At 43.6% G+C, this 21,817-nt stretch overlaps 1 protein-coding gene across 1 annotated transcript in view; it reads left to right on the plus strand.

Moving 5' to 3' along the window:
- The window catches only part of LOC140687907 (uncharacterized), a 125,232-nt gene that overhangs the window by 98,072 nt on the left and 5,343 nt on the right, over positions 1 to 21,817 (plus strand). The window contains exon 11 of the mRNA XM_072945832.1: positions 1,072 to 1,643. Coding sequence (XP_072801933.1) covers positions 1,072 to 1,396 — 325 coding nt within the window. The 3' untranslated portion in view covers positions 1,397 to 1,643. The remainder of the gene's footprint in view (positions 1 to 1,071; positions 1,644 to 21,817) is intronic.

Genomic DNA, 21,817 nt, shown 5'->3' on the forward strand with positions numbered 1-21,817 from the left:
TTTCTATCCACGATTAAATTGGGGCTTAGAGAAGCACACAGGCCTGCCCAGGTCACCCACATTGTTAGTGCAGAGTCGGGTGAACGTGGGCTTGGGATTTCCAGGAAGTATCAATATGATGGTCTTTGGCAGGGAGCAGCATTCACTTTGCTTGTTTATTCATTCATTCAAAAAACATTTATTGAGTAAATTCTGTGGGTCAGATGCTTTCTTAGGGTTATCTGATTCTTCAGCAGTACTGAGAAACAGGTAATGTTTATATTTTTTAAACTGAGAAAATTAGCTCTGAGAGGTTATAACTCCCCCAAAGGAAGAATAGCTCATAAAGGGGGGATAGTACATTTGTACAGTCACCACTTTCTATGCAGGTGGTACCCTAGGCATTTTACATTTGCAAACATCCGTAATCCAGATATATTCTTGAAAGGCAAGGAATTTTTTAATTGATGTATAGTCAAGTTTACAATGTTGTGTCAATTGCAAGGTGTTTTTTGACTTTTGAATTAAAAAATACTTTTTCAGGAGGGAAATTAGGTGTATTTATTTGTTTGATTTTTTAAAATGAGGTACTGGGGTTTGAACCCAGGACCTCGTACATGCTAAGCATGTGCTCCACCAATGAACAGTACCCTCTACCCCAAGGCAAGTTTTCTTATCCATTACTATGAAGCTAAGGGGTTCAAATAAATTGAATAGAATTCCAGATCTTTTGATCCTACTGTGGTCCTTTTCTTTATATTCTGCTGAAGGGGTTTGGGGAAAGCATATCCTTTGTTCATTTCTTTATTCAGCATTTTTGAGCAGTGACTTTATATCAGAGCCTTGCTAGGTGCTTGGAAATATAAAATAAGAAATGACACTTCTCTGCAGGGGCAGGAATCCTAGACCAAAAACTGGGTAATGTGATCCGAGCTACAGTAGCCATGTGCAGACTCTTAGGACAAACTGTACCCCTGGATTTGCTTTGGCTTCCCTTGCCTTCTGTCTGGTACACACCAGGTCACCGCAACCCAGATGGGCCCATAGCACACAGCAGAGTATGTACCTCGATCTCCTCTCCTGTCTCGGCAGGGCCTGCAACATGAGCATCCCTGACTACGTGCAGTGTGCTGAGGACCACCAGACTCTTCCCGTTGTAGTCCAAACCATGGAGATCATCTCAGAGGAGAATTTCTTTTGCATCTATCAGCTACTCACCTCGGTGAGCCATATCAGCCCATGTGGCTCCCAGTGGACACTCTGTATCCACTACAGGCACCGCTATGTGCCCGAGAATCGGTGGAGCGTCTTCCAGAAACACTGCAAGGTCGTGGGCCTTGTCACCATTACCGACTGTATCTCTGCCAAGGCCTTGGAGAAGCTCCACGTGCAGAGGAGCTGTATGGCACCTCGATAATGACTCTCAGCTCTTTGTCTTTGTACTGCATGTGGAGGAAGTCGAGCAGCCGCGCACCGACGTTGCCTTCAAATTTAGAGGACTGCAGGGTGGTGGAGAAGAGGATCGAGGACTTCACTGAGTCACTCTTCATCTTGCTCAAGTCCAAGTGGCTGGATGGTGGCCCCAAGAATTCTGGGGACAAGATCCCCCTCCCCTGCATCCCGTTTGAGAAGGAGGACTTCATGGGACTGGACACAGACAGCAGGTAAGTTTACCTGGAGGCCAGTCCACCCTGGCTTTGTGCCGGATTGCTTCCCTACATCCAGAAAGGGATCAGCAAGGAAGAAGTCTGTCTTGTAGCCAAGGGGGGATGGAGATGCAGCCCGCTGGTTTACAGACATTTCAAAGTGAATCCGCCTTTGTTTCAGAGAGATCCTTTTAGGGTTAGTGTGGACACTTACTCCCGCTTTACAGCCATGACCATGGTGGGACCCCTGGGGTTGCTGTCCAATAAAGTAGCCAAAGCCACTGATGCTAGGAGCACTGGGGAGGAGGCTGGACTCAGCTGAGGTGTGCTGTAGGTCAAATGCACATCAGACACTGAGGCTTGTCTAGTAAAACTATATAAACTATCTCTTTACTTCCTATATTGATTACATGTCAAAATGATAGTATTTTACATACAGTTGATTAAGTATGATCTGTTCTTAAAATTAGTTTCTAGTATTTTTTTTGTTTGTTGGTTTGTTTCTTTGTTTACCATTTTAAACGTGGCAAATGGGAAACGTTATTTACATGGCTCTCATTTCATTTCTTTTGGGCAGCCTGTCCTGGGACAGTCTCATCCCTTTGCTTATAGATGAGATGCTGAACCCCGAGAGGCGGAACGAGGAGCTGGTTGAGCTGGGGCTGGAGCCGGTGTCTCCTGCCTCCCAGGCCCAGCACCTATTCTGCTCAGGCCCTCTCTTCTTGCCCGACAGCCTCCATGCCAAGTTAGGACATCAGAAACACCGCCAGGGACTTCCGAATGAACTCCTTATGCAGGGAAAGGTGTATCACGGTGTATGGGACAGAGCAGGGAAATGTTCATTCTCACTTTTTCCCTGTGATGAAGTCAACGGCCCCACATTGCCTCGGAAGTACAGACGAGCTCTTCTGGGCTGCCTACCCCCCCAACTTCAGCTCTGTTTCCCGGTGTATCTGTTGTGCTGTCCCTCAGGCAGAAGAGGGTGAGATGCCTTTTCCGAGACGTGGAAACCTTTGCTGGGGAGAGTGAGGGAAGCTGTGTTCCCCCGGCCTACGGCCTCTGTCCTTGAGTCTGGAGAGGGCTCATGGTGGTCCCACAGGTGACGGTCGGAGAACCTGGCACATGTTTCTGGGCCCGCTGTGAAGGAAGTGCTCTGTGACTCTTGAACTTAGCTAAGATCAGATCCTACTCTCTGGTTGTTGGTAAGTTGGAGGAGAAGATGCTAGAGAATTGATAAAAAGAATGTCTAGACCAGCCCTGTGAGTGAGAAGCACAGGGGACATGAGTCCCACCTGCGAGAGACAATGTAGCGGGCTCTGGATGAATTTTCTGTTCCTCCCAGACATACCTCTATGACTTAAGGAAGGGGAGAGGCATGCTGTAGCCATGATCTGTACTTGTCCTCTCAGGGCCCTGTGATCTACATGCCCGCACTCCCCATCTGCTTCTTAAGATGAGCTGGCATGTATAGGAGTCTGGGCACTGCTGAGGGCATAGCTGCCAGCACCGTGCTACACCAAGACTGGCTCCATTCACCTCTCCTGTCAACACCTGCTGAGGCCCCAGGCATTAGTCAAGGTAGGTGCATCAGTGCAACATAAGCAGGGACCACTTCTCCCCCTGGACAGACTGGTGAGTGAGCAGTGGAAGCCTGGAGCCCTGCCCCAGCCCCCACGCCAGTGCCTCCTCTTTTGTCATAGGAGGCACTGGTGATATTTTTGCTCAACAAATGCTTGTCTCTGAGTCTGCAGCCCCACCAGAGAATGCCAGATTGTTTTTGTATTTTGAAGTCTGCCCTTGGGACTTGGCGGAGTATCCGGATGTGTAATTGGCCCACAGTGGTTGACACTGTCCCCATTGTTTACCCAGAACCTCGTGTACCAGGCATGGCTCCCAGTATCGAAATACAGCAGCGCATTAAACCTCCCTCCTTTTGGGTCTGTCTGTTCTGGTACCATAAGGGCTCAGCCAGCTTCTGAACGTCAGTGAGATAACGCGGCCAGTGAGCTCGGGTCAAGCATATTCTCCTCCAGTCACTTTTACCCCATTGTTGCTTTTAGTATTCCACAGTCATTAATTATTTAAACAATTCTTTGGTACAGGAGCAGAGCCTAATTCTCTCCTGCTACTCTTGGTGGAAGTGAGTAAAATGATCCAGACTGAAATGCGACCACAATTTGTAGCTCAAAAGCTGCCTTGAAGCTTGTAGGTGGAATTTTGGTTAGGGGCGCTGACCACGTTGGGGTCCCCCGGCAGCGCCGCTCCCCTCAGTTCCCTGCTTTCCCTGGAGCAGGGGGTGAGGGTGGGTCTCACCATCCCCTTGTCCCTGGCCTCACACACTCACGTAAATTCTTGTACATGCTGTCAAAATCATTTTTGTTCTTGTGTGTTTCTAATTTTCTCTTGTTCCTCTTTTCCTTTTTCTTTATTCCTTTTTCAATTGTACTGCCCAGTGAGCATGTTGTTGCATCTGAAAATGTGGGCTGTGCACACCCTGCATTGGAAATAGCCAGATTGCCCTCCATACTGTCTTCATTGCTTTAAAAAGCAAAATCTTTATATCTGTCTTGATCCATGTATTATCCTAGTCATTTTGTATTTTCTAATATTTTGGAATATTTGCTTTGTTAGCACATTACCCACTGGTGTTAGATACCTGTTAAAATCCTTGCTTTGAGGGACCTGTTTGGTCCTCCTTTTATTTGGTGACAAATGCGCCCTTATTAAATTTGTTTGATTGTTTTGAAGAAGTAAGATGCGAATTGATTTAGTCGGCTGCTCAGGGATTCTTTTCATGGAGTATTTAAATTTGTAAGGTCAAACTCTGCAGCATTTTGCTCGATTCCTGCTTTTACACAAACGTGCTCGGCACGCGGTTCCTGGCTGTCGCTGTGTGACGTGCGTGACGGCGCTTCCTGGCCGGCGGTCACTGGTGAGGAAGTGGCCGCCACGGAGGTGACAGCTGCAGGGGACGCTGTTGGAGAAAGCGGTCACCGTTTGGTTCTTTAAATTTTTTTTTTTTTTGCATTCAACTTCCCCGTGTCATTTACTTTACTTTGCCTTCATAAAGGGGCAGAATTGGGTCTAAAATCCATGACACTATTTGTTCCCTTTACGAGGCTGGTTTTTCTGGGTATCAGGACAACATGACCTTCTCCTAAGTAGCTGGCTCACCTGGATCTGTTGGACACAGGGACAGCTAAAAGGGCCGTAGCTTCCTCTCTGCTCCAGCCAGTGGGCATTCAGAGCTGGGTCTGTGGTTTGCCTCAGCAGCCGTGCAGACCTCCCTGCCCCGGCCTTTACTTTTAACCCATGTTGGCAGTAAAGAGTTGAATCCGTTTCTGTTGCAGCTGACATCCACCACTGACAGCCGTGTCGTTAGTTTGTGGTAGTCAGTCTCCAACACCCCAGACAACCGTGAAGGAAGATGATTTGGCCGACCTAGGACCCTGGATTCTCACCCTCACCATGGTTCATCTCACCCGGTGGAAGGGTTTGGCCACCACCATCATGCTGACCATGAGGCCTTGTTTCTCCTTTCATGCTCTGGTCCAAATGTGGACACTTCATTTTTCACTGAATTTGTCTCGCTTGAGACAGGCCAGAATATCTGAATGAGTCCATCACATTCTGGGTGGGGAACAGAACAGAAGCAAGTGTCGCAAGTAGATGGAGTCTAGGCTGTCCGGGTTGGCAAATGCAGGCTGGGATCTGTGATGGCTGGGCTGTACACTGGACACAGGTCTTTCCCGTGGCTCCCGAGAGCCCAGGAGTTGGAGTGATAACAGCCTTGCGTGGGTTCCCCCATCCTCATCTGCTCACTGGCAAGTGTGTCTGCTAATTAGGAGCTCCCCCAGACCTCGGGCCCATCAAAGCTCAGACCACGGGAAAATCTTGAGTCCCTTCTCCTGGGCCTCCTGTGTGAGAATCCAGTGCCTTCTGAGGTGACCAGCGGCAGGAGATGCCTTCCCCTCCAGGGAGCACCCTACGGCGGACTGTTAGTGAACCATGCTGTGAGCTTGTGTGTTTCCGGCCATGGTCCCTGCAAAACCACACTTGAGATCAGCTTATTGGCGAAAATAACAGGACTGATTCCAGGGCAGGGCCGGGGGGAGGGAACAGTGGAAATTGAATGTGACCTGAGACAACTAGGTGGGTGCTGAGGCTGTTACTAAAATGGGGAGTCTGGGAGGTACCTGCCAGGAATCGAATTCCAGAGTAAATGGTGGACATGAGGCATTTTTAAGATGCCATTTTTCATCCAAGTTAGGACTTCAAAGAGGCACTCGGCTCTATGAGACTGGGGCTCAGGTGAAGGAGCTGGACTAGAGATACAAGTTGGGAGTCGTCATTCTTAGCTGGTGTTCACAGCCTTGCATGTGAATTAGATCATCTCGAGAGCTGCAGACTGAGGCTGAGGGAGGGGAGGGCTGTTCCTCGGTTGGAGGAAAGCCCAGACCATGCAGCTTTGGTGTGTCAGCCAGCGGCGTTTGTCATTTTCAGAGCAATCCCATTTATCCCTAAGGGGCCTGGGGGTCAGCAGGGCCAGCCAGAAAGAAATCCAAAGGGAGAGTCTTGGCCACGTGTGCGTCTTAGGAAGGTGCAGAGGCTGCAGGATACGGAAGGTTAGAATCCTCAGAAGCTGGAGTTGGAGTGGGGAGAAGGTATTCACAGTCACCTGTGAGGGAGGGAGGGAGGCCTAGGGAGTCCCCACCCTACCAGACTCGCTTTCCCATGAACAGGAGGCAGTCAGACAGAGGATCTGAGGTAAGAAGGATGGGCACTGGGAGGGGAGCCAACCTGGAGAATGGTGCTTGGAAAGTTCTGGAATAGTCTCCCTGAAAAATAGAGTTAAAAATACCCAGACTCTTAAGAATATTGTTAGTGACTTGGGAGGAGGCAGTTGTTTTTCTGGCTTCCTAAGTGTAAGTCATGTATCCAGGGATACACAGAAGATACGGGCAGTCTGTTCCGGGGGCTTGATCCTTACCAGGGGGATCAGTGCAAGTTTAAAGGGGCAGAAGGGCAGCGGAGGGAAATTAGCCAGGCCCCGTGTCAGGTAGCAGTCGGCCGCCCTACTTGCGTGTTTCATTCACATCCATGACTCCCAGGTGGGCGCTGACAGCCCCCTTTTGGGGATTGGGAAGCCTTCTCAGAGGGGTTAAGGAATTGGTTTGTTTAGCGGTTGATAAATGCTGTAGCAGGATTCAAGCAGAGCCTTGTCAGACTTCAAGGGCATGTTCTCTCTACTGTTTCCAGTACTTCCCTGTTATACCTGGAATGGTGAAGTGGGTCAGATTTGGAGCCTTTCAGAAAAAGTATCATTTAAGTGCCTCAGGACTGTTTCACAAAGCTCAGCGTTCTTTGATGGTTCTGAAGCATGCAGTGCTTTTCGCCCCACAGAGGTAACGTCTAACTCCATTGTCGATGATGTGGTTGCAAATGATATACAGGTGTAAAACCACACTTCGCAGCTTCTAAAGGGAAACTCTCCAATTCTCCCTTGGTCGGCTTTCTTCCACGGGGTGTAACTGTGCTGCAGCATAGGCCTGAGCTTCCGTATGGAGTGAGGATTTAATATACGATGTTAGCATAAAATGGTCAGATGAAGAAAACCGACATTGACAATTTATTTTTGGGTTTCATTAGTCAAGATATACTATCAGTTAATGGCCCATATAGCAAATGAAATTCAGTATAGGACATTGCATTTCTTCCTTTCTATTTAGAGTTCTCTTACCGAATAAGGTTGCCTGCTTTGGAACATCAGTTTCACCACCACGGCACCTATCAGTGTGTTGGTGTGATTGCATTTACAGAGTGAATCTAATCTGGTCTTCCTCAGCCCCAAACACTCCAGTGCAGAATCACGGGCTGTAGCCATCTGTTAGTCACGCAAATACTTCTAAAATTATATGATGCCAGAAAAGAAAGAAGAGAGAGAGAGAGAGATTGCCTTTATCAAAGTTCCTTTCAGTTCTAACTGCAAACTGTTGTTGAGCAGCTCTTGTTTCCTTTGGATATGAATATATACATTTCTTTGCATGTAACCTAGGTTTTGGACTAGAACACCAAGTTCTTGCTGTCCCCAAGCCACAAAAATAGTAGCCAAATTGGACCCGTGTGAAATAGTTTATACTTTTTTCTGAGAAAGTATCCTTGAATTTGGGACTTGGACTGTGATTTCTGCTTTTTGCTTCCCTCAACCGTCTTGTAATCTCTCACTCCTTCCCACGTGGTTCCCAAGTGTTCGTGGTCTCAAAGGAGCGGGCAAACACCCAGTTGGTCACCATGTACTGCTGCTATAAATAGAGACCAGACAAGACCTAAAGGACATTATCGGAGAGGAATTCCTGGAAGAAATGGGCTCTACATTCAGTTGTGAGGACAGAGTAAGAGTCAGCCAGGAGAAGGAGTCAAGAATGTGTCTCAGATCGCAGGTGCAGCCCGGGCAGAGGCCTGGAGGCTTTTGGCGTGGGCACCCGTGGAGAGTGCCCTGTGCGGTCCAGGGTGGAGGGAGCCCCTGCTGGGGAGGACACTGGAGAGAGTCCGGGATGTAGGGCTTTGGAAGAAGTTGAGTTTTACTAGAACTGACACAGTAGGCAGTGAAGGGTGTCAACAGAAGTGACCCTCAGGAAAGGTACTTCTGGTTTTGCTTCTGATATTCTACAGACCGAAGGATCGGGACGGGCGAGAGCAGGTATGTCTGTCCCTTTGAGACCCAACCGGTCATTCATTTATACATTACACGTGCACTTCTGTGAGTCTAGGGGAGAGAGCGTGTAGCCACATTAGTAAGCAAAATGTATTTGCTTCTTGAGAGCTTAGCATTGTCAGAAGTTGACTTAGCCTAGAATGTTCTAGGAAGAGAGGAACAAATTGTGGAGGTTGGAGGGAGGGAAGGCTTCCTTGGGAAACAGTCAAAATGAGACTGGAGCAAGTGGGAAGTAGGAGCAGGTCAGGGGCCCCTGTGGTCACTGGGGACCTGTGTACTTAGGTGAGGATGGGCGAGCAGGGTCTGGGGTGGGGCTAGAACTCTAACAGGGAGCCTCTAAAGGGTTTGAAGTGGGGGTTGATGTAATCAAATTTGTGATTTGGGAAGGCTGCTGTGGCTCTCTGTGTTTGTATAGCGGGGAAGAGGGGGTGGGTGCCACCAACTGGGGGATCATTAGAAGACCATTCACAGGCTGGGATATGGGCATCGGGGCTACTTGGGGATGGCAGGGGCAGTGTGGATGCCGGCTTTCCTTATTGGGGGACTTGTTAGCGGGCCGACCTAGAGGCATTTTGTGGCTGGAAGAAAACTGATGGAGGCCGCCAGGTGGATTTTCCTCTTCTCTCCTTCCCTGCCTAGTGTGATGATCTTAGCTCAGCCAACATTTGGAACAAAAGAGCTAATTTCCAGGGTTGCCCAGGACTTTGTAGAGCTCGTTCGAGTGAGATCTGATCGGATTTAGGTTTGTGTTCAGATCTGGATGTTCACTTAGCTAGAAACGTCCTGTCATTTCGATTTCCATAGGGGTTTTTTACTTCATAAAGATTGCTTTCTTGGTGAGCGGAAATTTAATACAGCTGTTGTCTTTTTCAAAAAAATCATATCATTTACGAACTTTAATATTCAAAAGAATAGGAATATATAAAATATTAAAGGAAGTCTTTGGTGTAGTTTCTTTGCTTTCTGAGCTAATGTGGAGTTAGAGCCTTTGCATTACTTAATAGCACATCCTTGTCAGTATTTAAAGAGCTGATAGTGGGCGCCCCAGGCCCCACCTCTCAAAGAATCGTTAAAGTTTGCTCTGAAATAGTGAGGTCATAAAGGTCTTGTTTTCAGAAATCAAACGGTTTATAATACGCAGCATAGCCACATTTATAAAATAATAATTAGTTCAAAATTAAGAAAGTGGAGGATAATTGATTTTTTAAAGCCTATACATAAACTTTCTTGTGCTAATGTTGCAACTGGAAATTTTGAAAAGAAAAATCCTACTGCAATATCATCTACGTGGAATACATATATGAGTTTTACGCTTGAAAAGTAACTGCGCAGTGGTTTTCAAAGTCAGGAGCATTCCAGCTCAGATACTGGCAGTGATGGTTGCTGGTTTTGAATGAAAGAGCCTAAATTTGCCTTCTTAGCTTTTTTATTTTTGTATTGAGAGGGTTGATTAGTGCTTTGCGAGCATGATTTTGGGGCAAATTGAGGGCAGATGTCATGTAAAAACAGTGAGATATTTCCATGCATTTTATTTTCTGGACATCACCAGGGCACATGTGGGGTTTGTGCCTGCAGGCTGGAATGCTGCAGGACTCCCTAATCCATCACCATTATGTCCTGGAGCTGCTCAGGTCATTGAATGCTTTTCTGTTGCTTGGAGGAAAGGTGGTCTGATGGAGATGATAAGATGTGCAGTTAAAGTGCTATTACTTGAAATAAGAGTAACCTAGAAACATTGCTCTAACAATACAGGATGAGGGAGGAGAATTGTCTGAGCTACTTGCAGTGGGGAGTCTTCTCATGTTTCTCCCACACCGTGACTCCTGCCAATATCCGCCACAGTCCTGCACGGTAGTCCTGCCGAAGCAAGCAAGCACTTTGCTCAGAAACGCACTGAATTTCCTTGTGCCTCTGTTTGTTGGCTTTTTTTTGAAAGCACATTTTGCCCTTTGCTTAAATGCCATCCATGCTAGTCAACTCTTACACTCATTTTTCTGGAACTCGTCCATAAATAGCTGCTGAATGGATGAACAGAATGTAGTATCTCCATGTAGTGGAAGATTATTCACACGTAAGAGTGAATAAAAAAGAAAAAAAAAAGAGGAAAATGAAAAAGGCCACCTGTTTTTGGAAGTCCACCCTGACTGTTCAACCCACACTTTTCCCTTTGAAACCCAATCACTTATGCTCCACTCTACTCTTTTTGATAGTGCTTACCACCTTCTAATAATCTTTAACGTTTTCAAAAAAAAAAAAAAGAAAGAGATGCTGATACCACTTCAAAATATACAAGCCTTGATTACAGCTTGTTAATTGAAAGGAAGCAGACACAAACGGTCAAATATTGTTGATTTCAGTGATCTGAAATGCCCAGAAAAGGCACATGCAGAGGCAGAGAGCAGGTGATGGCTGGAAGGGGCTGGTTGGAGGGGGATTAGGGAGTGACTGCTAGTGATAGGCGGATTCTTTAGGGGTGATGAAGTGTTCTGGAAATAGAAGGTGATGAGTGCTACACAACCGTGAGTTTGCAGAAGACTGCTGAGCGCTGTGTCTGGGAGTGCCTGTTGTTGGGGCATCTTTATTTTGTTCTCATCCTGCAATGTGAAGAGCCATCTTCTGCTGTGGCTGTTCTACTCCTGTGAGTGGTGAGGGTCAGAGACTTTGCAGAGTCATGTTTCTTTTTTCCCCCTGGGTGAGTGTAGGCAAAAAAAGATTTAAGCCTAAGAAAGTGCTCCATCTGCAGAAATGTCTTTTTGTTTTGCATGGTGTAAAAACCTTGAGAGCTTTTAATCGTTGAGGCCAGTCTGTGGGAGGAAATAGCCCGTGAAGCCTGTTTGAGCCCGGGAAGCACCGTGCATCTCTCCCAGACACGGGTGGGGATTTCACCCCCGTTCAGGCAGTGAAGGGCCCAGACCCGTGAGTAGACTTGACAATCGTGAATATTTACGTGTATCCGCTGCTTCATCTTGGATATTAATTTCAAGCTGAGTCAGTTTGTGGCGGCAGCCTCATCCTACATCAGGAATTTATAGTATCTGCTCTTTGAGGTGAAGACCTGACAGACTTGATTATTTAACAGTCTGCCTTGAATTGATATCTCAGATTACTTTGTCAAAAGCAAAACAGCAGAAATACAGAGGTCCTTTAATGCCAATGTGACCTGGAACGGGATTAGCCTCTGTGCCTCAGTCGCCTTATCTGTGAGTGGGTAAGATGATAACAGTGCTTCCCTCAGAGGAGCTGGTGAGGGGAGAGTCAGAAGCACAAATGGAGGACTTACATGAGGTGCTCATGAATGACCTAGTTTAGTGCTGTCAGTCTGGTGAGGCCTCAGGGGCAGAGATGTCAGAACAGAGCAGTCCTAGCCGGAGCTCGATCCGTGATGGCAGCTGTTATGATCAGTATCACCACTGTTAATTATCAGGTAGTTTATGACTTGGTAATATGAATTCATGAATAATGTTAAAGAACTAGAAATCTCAGATCCAGTTTACATAGTCCTCAAAATTTCCTCTGAGAAATAGATGGTTTCTTCCCCATCTTAAATCTGAGATGAGTCTCTAAAAAAGTCTGTATTCCTCCATCTTTTTGCTTTAATTTTCCATTTCCTAAAAAACCATGTTTTTAAATGGAGTTACTGGGGACTGAACTGAGTGCCTCATGCATGCTAAGCACATACTCTCCCACATGAGGTATAACCTCCTCCCTGATTTTTTTTAATTTACTTTCTTAATTTACGGAGTTTAGAGGCCTCTAATTCTTTTTCTGGAGACTTGTCCATGAACCTGTAAATCTATAATTAATGGACAAAATTTGGTTTATTAAAAAAATCAATAGAATATTGTGCAGTCCATCCAAAAAGAAATGCTCATTGACTTAAAATGTTTCTCCTTTAAGGTGATTTCTCCTTTGTGGTCTAGCTTAATTTATTAACAGGCATCCTCATCATCATAATGACCAAACTCACTGTGAGTGGACACCTACCTAAGGCTAAAATGCTTTCCTCATGTTTTAGTTCATAGCAGGTGTTTGATTGTAGGTATCAGTGTCTCCTTTTTTGCAGCTGAGGGATTGAGAGATGGAGCAGCTTGTCCCAAATTACACGCAGCAGGCTGTGGCTAGCTCGGTGCTGGAACCCAGGCTGCACAGGATGCTTTCTTAATTGCTCCTCTAATCAGCCTCCCGTTAAGTGGTTACCCAAACACCTGTGACTCCATAAATGGCCGAGTTTAGTGATCTCAGCTTGATGATGCCTTCAAAGGAGAGACACCATTGAGAAGGTGAGACAGAGTGGCAGAAATTACAATTGTTTATTTTCACAAATTTATAATTCTCAGGTAATTACTTAAAAAGTTAATTTTATATTTTAGTGCTCTGTAAGCACTAAAAACATAACATTAAAAATAATTATAATGCAAAAGAGAAGTGGGCTCTGAAAGTCCAACCACTGCTATTGATGTTACTTGTTTTTCTCTAGTGGCCCTTATTGACAGAAATACTTACAAAGACTGAATTGGTTTTATGTAGTCTTAATATGGAAGAAAAGATTGTCAGTGAATATTGTAAGTAAAGTCTTTACTATTTTCTTTCCTGTTGATGAATATGTAAGTTGTTTTCATGGCTTAAGTACATTTCCTCATTTGTGAAATTTTAGTAATATTGTTTAATTTGTCTGACTGTGAGAGTTAGACGCCTTGTATACAAAGAACACAAGAGGTGCTTAATAAAAGTGCTGTCACAATGACAGATATTTTAGATTGATCAACACTGAATACTAAAGAGTGTCGCTTATTTCTGATGCATATTTAATATGTATATGTATGATATATTTGAATATGGTTTAAAGTAACAAGGATTCATTTTTTTTTTTGGTGTAGTATGAAGTTTTAATGAAATCTGTATCATTCTAGTGAGACAGGGACTAGTTAAATTGCCTTAATCAGATGACCTTGAAGATTATTTACACAGAATATGTATTGTTACAAATCAGAATTTATGTTGCCGTGTAACCATCCACTCAGATATTTAAATTCGTGGGATTCTGACCAGATCAATTAAGTTTAGTAAAATCCACATTGATCATTTTCAGGAAATAAGCTCCTCTCTTTTGTGATTAAAGAAAATTTTGATTTTTTTCTACACTCTTAACAGGTTTAAAATATCAAAACATTGATTTGACACATTACTTTTTTAATAGAGAGAATAAAGCTCATGCTGTTTTATTATGTAAATAAATATTTTTGTATGTCGACAAACTTGTATGATATCCTGGATCTTTGAGAAGTATTTTGCAAAATATTAGATAACCTACTGTTGGAAAAATACAAACGTGACTTTTATGAACATAGGCGTAGTACAGATCTGTTGGTTTTTGCTACAGTGCAAGACATGAGGCCTAGGATGCCTTTGCTGCCGATTGCCAGGAGGACACATTCCATGTCTCAGTTTCCCCTCCTGTAAAATGAAGTGGCTGAACTGGATTCTTTCCTCTTCTAAGATGAGTTTCCATGAGCCTATGTCTTCTGTTTATATTCAGGAGTATTAGCAGTATCAAATTAAATACTGAATATCCCTCCCTTCCCCCGAATCAAAGTGCAGTATATGCTACATAAGCTTTTAGTTATCTGTTTCTCCTTTCTGATCCTACAGGCAATTTTTGTGTTGCATCTTTCCCGGCAACCTGGAAGGTCATTTTAGCCATAGGTGGCACTGTTGCACCTTCTTACAGTCTTAACATTCCTGTTTGTAAAAGAAGGCTTAAATAACTTTATTTTATTTTGATTCCTTTACTTAATGCTTCAGAAGAGCCCAATGTCTTTTATGTGTGTCTACCTGGAAAAGTTATTCTGCTTATATCTTAGATTTATTCTGTCATCTCACTGTGAACATTTCAGACTTGCTGTGCAAGCAATGGGAAAATCGGGCTTTTCTTCTAGTGTTAGAAACCAATGAGCCGGGATTTTATAAAACAGCTAGAAGCGGCATCTGGACGACCTTAAAGGTGAAAAGTGTATTGAGTTCCCTGAGTTTTGACCCCGCCGCTGTGTGTTAATTGGTGGTAGGAGATTTGGTACATATACGAAGGGGTGTAGTTTTTTGACTTGGGTTTGGTTGCACGTGCTGCCACTGAGCCACGTGAGCCTGAGACAGTTCGTTTTGAGTTTTTCCCTCGTCTGTGAGATGGGGACATTCATATATGAATTGTAGAATTGTGAGAATTAGAAATTATGTGCAGTGTTTACCACAGTGAGTATGTCAAGAGGGCTCTTAAACTTTAGCTGCTGTTTTGTGTGAAGCCATCATTTGGGAGTCTTTGGCAATTACTAAGAAACAGGAAAATAAGAAGAGCTGTTTTTATGATGAAAGATATTTGAGGAGGTTCCATAGTTCCTATACCCATAATTTAGCATCAGCAGAGTCAGGACAGTTACACAGTCGCCCTGAACCAATGTTAAGCCACAGAATTATTTGTTGCTTCATATATTTTGGGGCTTAAGGAGATCCAATACTTATACACATGTTGTCTCCAGCAGCCAACTGAGAGATGACACAAAAGAGTAGACAGGTGATAAATGTCTTCTTTGTTACTGATGAAGCCACGTTCTTCATGAACTTCAAGGCTGTGGGAAAATGCGTGTCATGATACTGTGTCCCAGAAATACAGACTCACCCTGTCCCATGTAGCTCTGGGCCACAGCGAGCCTTCCCTTGAGAGGACCTGCCCCTTCATGCACAGGGCTTTCCTGCCATGGAGCTGAGCATCCCAGGTGCTTCCCAATGGTGACCAACACTGGAGTGAAAGGAAGGGTTTCACATGTCCCGCTTGTCTCCCCGGACTCACACCTCACTCTGTTAGTGTGATGAGTGCTAGCTGTGGGCCAGGGGCCAAGGGTGTGAAGGGAGAAGCACTCTCCATGGCCCAAAAGAGTGGTTAGGAGGCATCCCCTCCCTCAGTTTAAACAGGTGGTGGGATGGAACATAAGGGTACTCCCCAATTGTTTATAAAAGGAGAAATAAGGATGTTCTTTGGGACTTAGGCTAGCCAGGAAACACATAAGATGATTAGAGGGGAGACTTGTAAATAACTTTGATATTAAGTTGACATTTGTTGAACACCCAAAATGTGCTACATTCTTTTCTGAGCATTTTACAGAAATGAATCCTTCAATCTTCTCAACAAGTGAGTAAGGAAGGTTTGATTGTTATCCCAGTTTTACAGTGTGGAAATTGAGGCACACAGAGGGTAATTAAGTTGGCAAAATCACAGAACTAGTAATTGGCAGAGCTGGTATTTAAACCCTGGCTGTCTGGTTTTGAGGCTCCCAGAGATGGGCTTTTTGTGTTTAGCGTTATCAGCATCCCTGAATCTTTGTACCTCTGTGCATCAGTTAGCCTATAAAGGACAGGGAAAGGAGAGTTACATGGGTGCTCATAGTCATGTCTTGCCGCTGTCCACGGAGAGTGCACCGTGATTGTCGTTAATTGTCTTCTGGGCAGTAGATCTGTTCGTATAATAGAAATTTAGTTCATTGAGTTAATCTAGAAACCCTTCCTGCTCCGTTTCTGTCCATGCTTGCCATGTGACTGCCTGCCCGATATTGGGCAGTGGAGGAGAAAATATACTCATGGTTGAACTCTGATATTTCAGTCTGGTTCATAGATTCACGTCTTCTGTTACATTAATAAGCTAAGTTTCTGGTTTTCTTGCATCAGTGTCTCATGACTTTGGTTAATGTGAAACCAGTCCATGGGAGCCTAGGGGTGATGACGGTATAATTTCTGAGCACGCTGTGTCACTTCTACCCATGCAGACGTGGCTGAAGGATGTCCACCTTCCTCACTGATTTCCCCCAACAGCAGGGTCCTCTCCCACCCCTGGATGTGAGGTTGGGAGCTCTCTGAGTAGGCCAGTCAGAGGCCCAGTTAACCAATCAGAAAATGATGAAGTACCTGGAAGTGGGTTTAATAGAAGAAAAGAGCTTCCAGGTAGTCAGATGGGCTGTTCGAGTCCATTTGGTGAAAAGCTGTCCACTGTCTGTGGTTTAGCTGCTTCTTTGCTATTGAAAAGTCTGGAGTAGATGAAGGGATTTTAAAAAGCAGAAAGGAATGATTTCAGGTGGTACGTCCACACTGGTGAGAAGTGATGGATGACCACCAGTGTGAGGCATAGACAGAGTCTTACAAACTTCATAAAACAGCATTAAAAGCTCTGCCATCTGAGTGCACTTCATATGGGGTCCAGATCATCACTGGTGATGCAGTGAGGGCAAGTAACTGATGATGGCAGAAAGAACATGGACGCATCAAAAAGGTCTCGTTCACGTTCCCTGTTTAAGGGATGCGGCACAGTGTAATATATTTGAGCTGATTTTTCACTGAAAAATTTTTAGTGTTTTCTGGGACTCCCCAGTACCCCAAGGGTCCATGCAGCTGGGTGTCCCCTCAGTGCAGCACTGTCAGCGCTTGCCCTGGGCTGACGCGGTGTCACACGGAATAGGACGGTCAGCGTCCCCGGCTCCTCTGAGCTCCGTCACCTCATCCGCAGAGCCGGGTTTCTCATCCGTGTCTACTTAGTAGGGTTGTTGAGAATCACACGTGAAGCTTCAGGGGTGACTTGTGGTTGTCTCTGTGATTGGCATATAGTGAATATTTGATAGAAACACTTGTTTTTTTAGTATAATTGTAGTACCTAGGTTGCAGTGGTTTTTAGTCTGCGTTTTTTTATAACTTTATTCTTATTTTTTTTGTTTTGCATCTTTGTTTATTTATTTTTATTTTTATTTTTTAACATTTTTTATTGATTTATAATCATTTTACAGTGTTGTGTCAAATTCCAGTGTTCAGCACAATTTTTCAGTCATTCATGGAAATATACACACTCATTGTCACATTTTTTTCTCTGTGATTTATCATAACATTTTGTGTATATTTCCCTGTGTTTATTCTTTTTTTTTACATTTTTTACTGATTCATAATCATTTTACAGTGCTGTGTCAAATTCCAGTGTTCAGCACAATTTTTCAGTCATTCATGGACATATACACACTCATTGTCACATTTTTTTCTCTGTGATTTATCATAACATTTTGTGTATATTTCCCAGTGCTATACAGTGTAATCTTGTTTATTTATTCTACAATTTTGAAATCCCAGTCTATCCCTTCCCACCCTCTACCCCCCCCCCGTAACCACAAGTCTGTATTCTCGGTCCATGAGTCTATTTTTGTCCTGTATTTATGCTTTGTTTTTGTTTGTTTTTGTTTTTTAGATTCCGCATATGAGCGATCTCATATGGTATTTTTATTTCTCTTTCTGGCTTACTTCACTTAGAATGACATTCTCTAGGAGCATCCATGTTGCTGCAAATGGCATTATGTTGTCGGTTTTTGTGGCTGAGAAGTATTCCATTGTATATATATACCACATCTTCTTTATCCAGTCACCTGTTGATGGACATTTAGGTAGTTTCCATGTTTTGGCTATTGTAAATAGTTCTGCTATGAACATTGGGGTGCAGGTGTCAATCTGAAGTAGTTTTCCTTCTGGGTACAAGCCCAGGAGTGGGATTCCTGGGTCATATGGTAAGTCTATTCCTAGTCTTTTGAGGAATCTCCACACTGTCTTCCGTAGTGGCTGCACTATTCTTATTTTTAAATATGCACATAGTTTATTTATTTTTTTGGAGGTACTGGGGACTGAAGCCAGGACATTGTGCATGCTAATCAGGTGCTCTACAACTGAGTAAAACACACCCTCCTTTTCTGCACTTGAATATAAATATTGCTATACACAAAATAGCTCTTAAACACCATCATGGGACCTAGTCACTGTATAGACAATTGAACACGTATGCTATTTCAATAGGAATAAATGTTGATGAGACATACATTTCTGAATCTGTTAATGTGCTTAAAAACGATCATAGGTAGTGATAAACACGAATCTTTGATCCAGTACTTCTTAGGGTCTTTTTTGCAATCAAGGGAAATTACATTCTACAGAGAAGGCTAATTGGGTCTCTTTGATATTTGGATGGTTTAGCAGATGATGAAGACTTTCAAAAGCTGAAAGTTTTGTATTTTGAATTAACTACAAAGTTATCTTCTACAAGTTGTAAGTACTAAGCTTGTGAAGTGCTCAGTAATCCAGGGGGTATGTGTCTGTGTCTGTGTGAACGTTTGTGTGTGTGATATCAGGAAGATAGAAAGAAGTTCCATATAGGACTTCTGATAACTTTCTCCTCCATTTCAAGGTGTAGGCATATATTTACATAAATAAATTGATATTCTTTTGTCATTTGGCATGTTGGGAATAAGACTTTCTCATACTTGTTTCAGAAGGGTTAGGGAGGTTGAGCTTAGGAAATGGGAGGAGATAGAGACAGGGAGGTTCTTTAAACTGTGCAGAATGAGAAATAGTAACTTTTCTCTTTTCTTCTAGAGCAAACTGGCACTGAATTGTAACATAATATTACTCAGAATTGCTTTTCTGATCAGATACAAGTACCTCAGATTTTTTAAGGCAACATGAAAGATGAAATATGTTTTAGCATTTATCTTTAAAAGAAGTTTTATTTTTCAAGTAAAAGGTTATAGCCTGTTCTTTCTTCCAGCGGTACAAGAAATTCTCATTGATCTATCTAAATGACCTCTGTGCTTAGATTCTTTGTGTTTTTTTTTCTTTAAGTGCTTGTTTCATTGTGGTTTGAATGAATGTTTAAAATTTCTGGATTTTGATCTTTAGAACATGCTGATTTATCAAAACTGTTAAAAACCTGATTGTTCTCTGCTCCTGGTTTGGTGGGACAACCTACTGATTTCTGTTGTCTGTTCAAGAGGGAAATTCTTCCTCTAGCCTGCAGATCATTAAGTGAATGGTTTGCAGTGTGCCTTTAAAATTATTTGTATGCATTGAGCATGTTTGTCCAGTGAAATTTAAATTGACTCATTGTAATGACTTTGCTTTGATTCTGTGGTTTTGATCCTCTCCACAAGAATTTGAATTCTCTGTTGCATTTTGTATACGTGTTCTTAACAGGGGAAGAAATTTTACATTTTTTACAGAGGTGGGTTTTCCTATCCCCTCTGAATGCCTTCTAAAATTGATACATTAAAAATCTGTTATTGCAGTGCATAATTATTTCATAAACTATTTTTTGGCATAATCAGAAACAATGACCAAGAATGATAATAAAAAATACGAAAATCTTCCTTCCTTTGAAGAATAGAAATCAGGTAGTCAGGCTCCCTCATGCTTTGTGCCTGACACAATTACTCTCATGTCATTGTGTATCATGATTCGGAGATGGAGTTGCTTCAGGTTTATAGATTTTTGTTTTAAAATTTGTGTTGAATACTTTCTCCAGACTGATGTTTCCTGTTGTGTTTGTGGAAAGAGTAGAAGGGAAAAAAATAATTTGTTTTGTTTTCAGGAGGCCTGAGTTGATGAGAAAAGTGTTGAGGGTGGGCTGAGGAAAAGAGTGACACTCCCTCTCCTCCTGGCTGAAATTGATGAACAAAGAAATCAATTAAGTATATCGATATTTGACCAATAGAATTTAGCGAGCCCAAACTGGCTAGAAATGCACAACGGAAATTACTGAATTCAGCTGCAGAATGAGGTGCTTTACCAAGTAGAAGCAGCAGAGAGCAATCAGAAAAATCAGTAATATGATGAGATATAAAAGGAATATTATATCTTTTATTGCTGAAACTTTTCTACGGAAAGTTGTGTAGAGCTAAAATTAAGTTTCAAGCATCAGGAGTTAAGAGAGTGGGTGGTTCCGTAGGATCGTTATTCTCGGATGTGCGTAGACCCTGCTAGAGTGGCTGAAGATGGCAGGAAGAGACCCACATCCAGGATTAGTCATCCTAGGGTGTCCTCCATAATGGTTCCATGTGGGAGCCCATGATTGGGTTAACAAATTATAACACAGCACAGTCGCCTCTGAACTTTAAGAAGAAAAAATATGCTTTGGTACTGCTTTGCAAGCAAGTTCCTGTGCATCTTCACTCCAGTCTCCTTTCCTTAAAAAGCAGAGACAATGCTTTGCTTGTGTAGTTGAGGTTTTAGGTAGCACTCTGCTGGTTGCAAAGCAAGGACCGAGACCCTCAGCTATAAACGCTGGGCTTGTGTGTTGTTAGTCTATTATCCCCAAAACAAAGACCTGGCTGGTCTGGTGGTGTGCTTTGTAATGAACATATCTAAAAGTGTATCTTGTTCCCCTCACCCCATGACTTCCCTAAACATACACTAATCCTTTGTACTCATTGTGTATTCTACAATCTCTGCCTCATCCTGTCTTTCCCGAATTTCCTCCTTACTATCTCACAACTGTTAACGAAGTTTTCCTTTGATTATACACAATAAATATGGGAACATTTGAGAGGCTCATGGAGATGGCTCCCTACTCCCTCTCGATTTCTTGACTTTTTCCACAGAGTCTTGAATAATCATTCCGTGTCGGTAAGACTTCTTCCAGCCAGAACCCACAGTTCCAGGTGAGAAGGATGCAGGCTTTATCTCTCCTACAGGAGGGAGAGACAGAAGAGAATTGAGATATGCTCCCCCGTGATCCCTTCCTGCCCCAGGTCTACTGCAGTTCACCTGCAGCCTTCTGGCCTCTGCTCAGCGGGCCTCTGTCCCAGGACTAAACTCATCCTTTTCTTCCCTTGTCAACATTTCCGGTACCTTTCAGAACTTGGTCTCTTCCCTGCAATTCAACCCTGGCAGATGTGATGGTGGTCAGCGTGCTGGTGGGCAGTCCTTTGGGGACCCCCAGGAGCCATGCTGATTCTCCTGAGTCTATCAATCTGGGTTACAGAACAGTCGAGCACCGAAGGAAGCCCATTCACGTGATGTCAAGACAGCATTTCATCACTTTCATTTTATTTTTAAATTTTCGGTGGAGAAAATATTTGTAGCAAACTCTTCCAGATATTCGCCGCCTGCTTTCCTCACCACCATTTCCTTGTTGGCTCTGGTGCTAGTTTTATGAATCAGGATTCTTCTCTGGTCATTTCTGGCAGCAGGGCTTGCCGAATCCTTGATCTGCATTTGAAGCAGAATGCTTCTTCGTGATGTCAAGGTGATTCTCCTATTTCTGAATATTTTGTGTACACTCAGCAACTGTTTCAAGTGAAATGCTCTTGTCCAATTTCGGTTAACTCACATTTGCTGATCTCCTGCTTTCATGCTGAGGGCAGTTTCTTTTTCCTCTAATAAAAGTTAGCAATTTGCATTTACTCTGGAAGGTACTGCCCCGAGATGCTTTTGTTCTTAACAGTTTTAATACAATTCACCCATTAAAATGTACATCGGTTTTTACTCTATGCCCAGAATTGTGCATCCCATTCAATCTTAGAACATTTTCATCCCCCCAACAGGATACCCCGTATGCATAAGCAGACATTCCCATCTTCCCCATCCTCCCCCAGCCCCAAGGAGCCACTTTTCTCTCTGTGGATTTGCCTGTGCT

This window comes from Vicugna pacos, chromosome 21, assembly GCF_048564905.1.
Source record: "Vicugna pacos chromosome 21, VicPac4, whole genome shotgun sequence".
Classification (NCBI taxonomy): Eukaryota; Metazoa; Chordata; class Mammalia; order Artiodactyla; family Camelidae; genus Vicugna; species Vicugna pacos.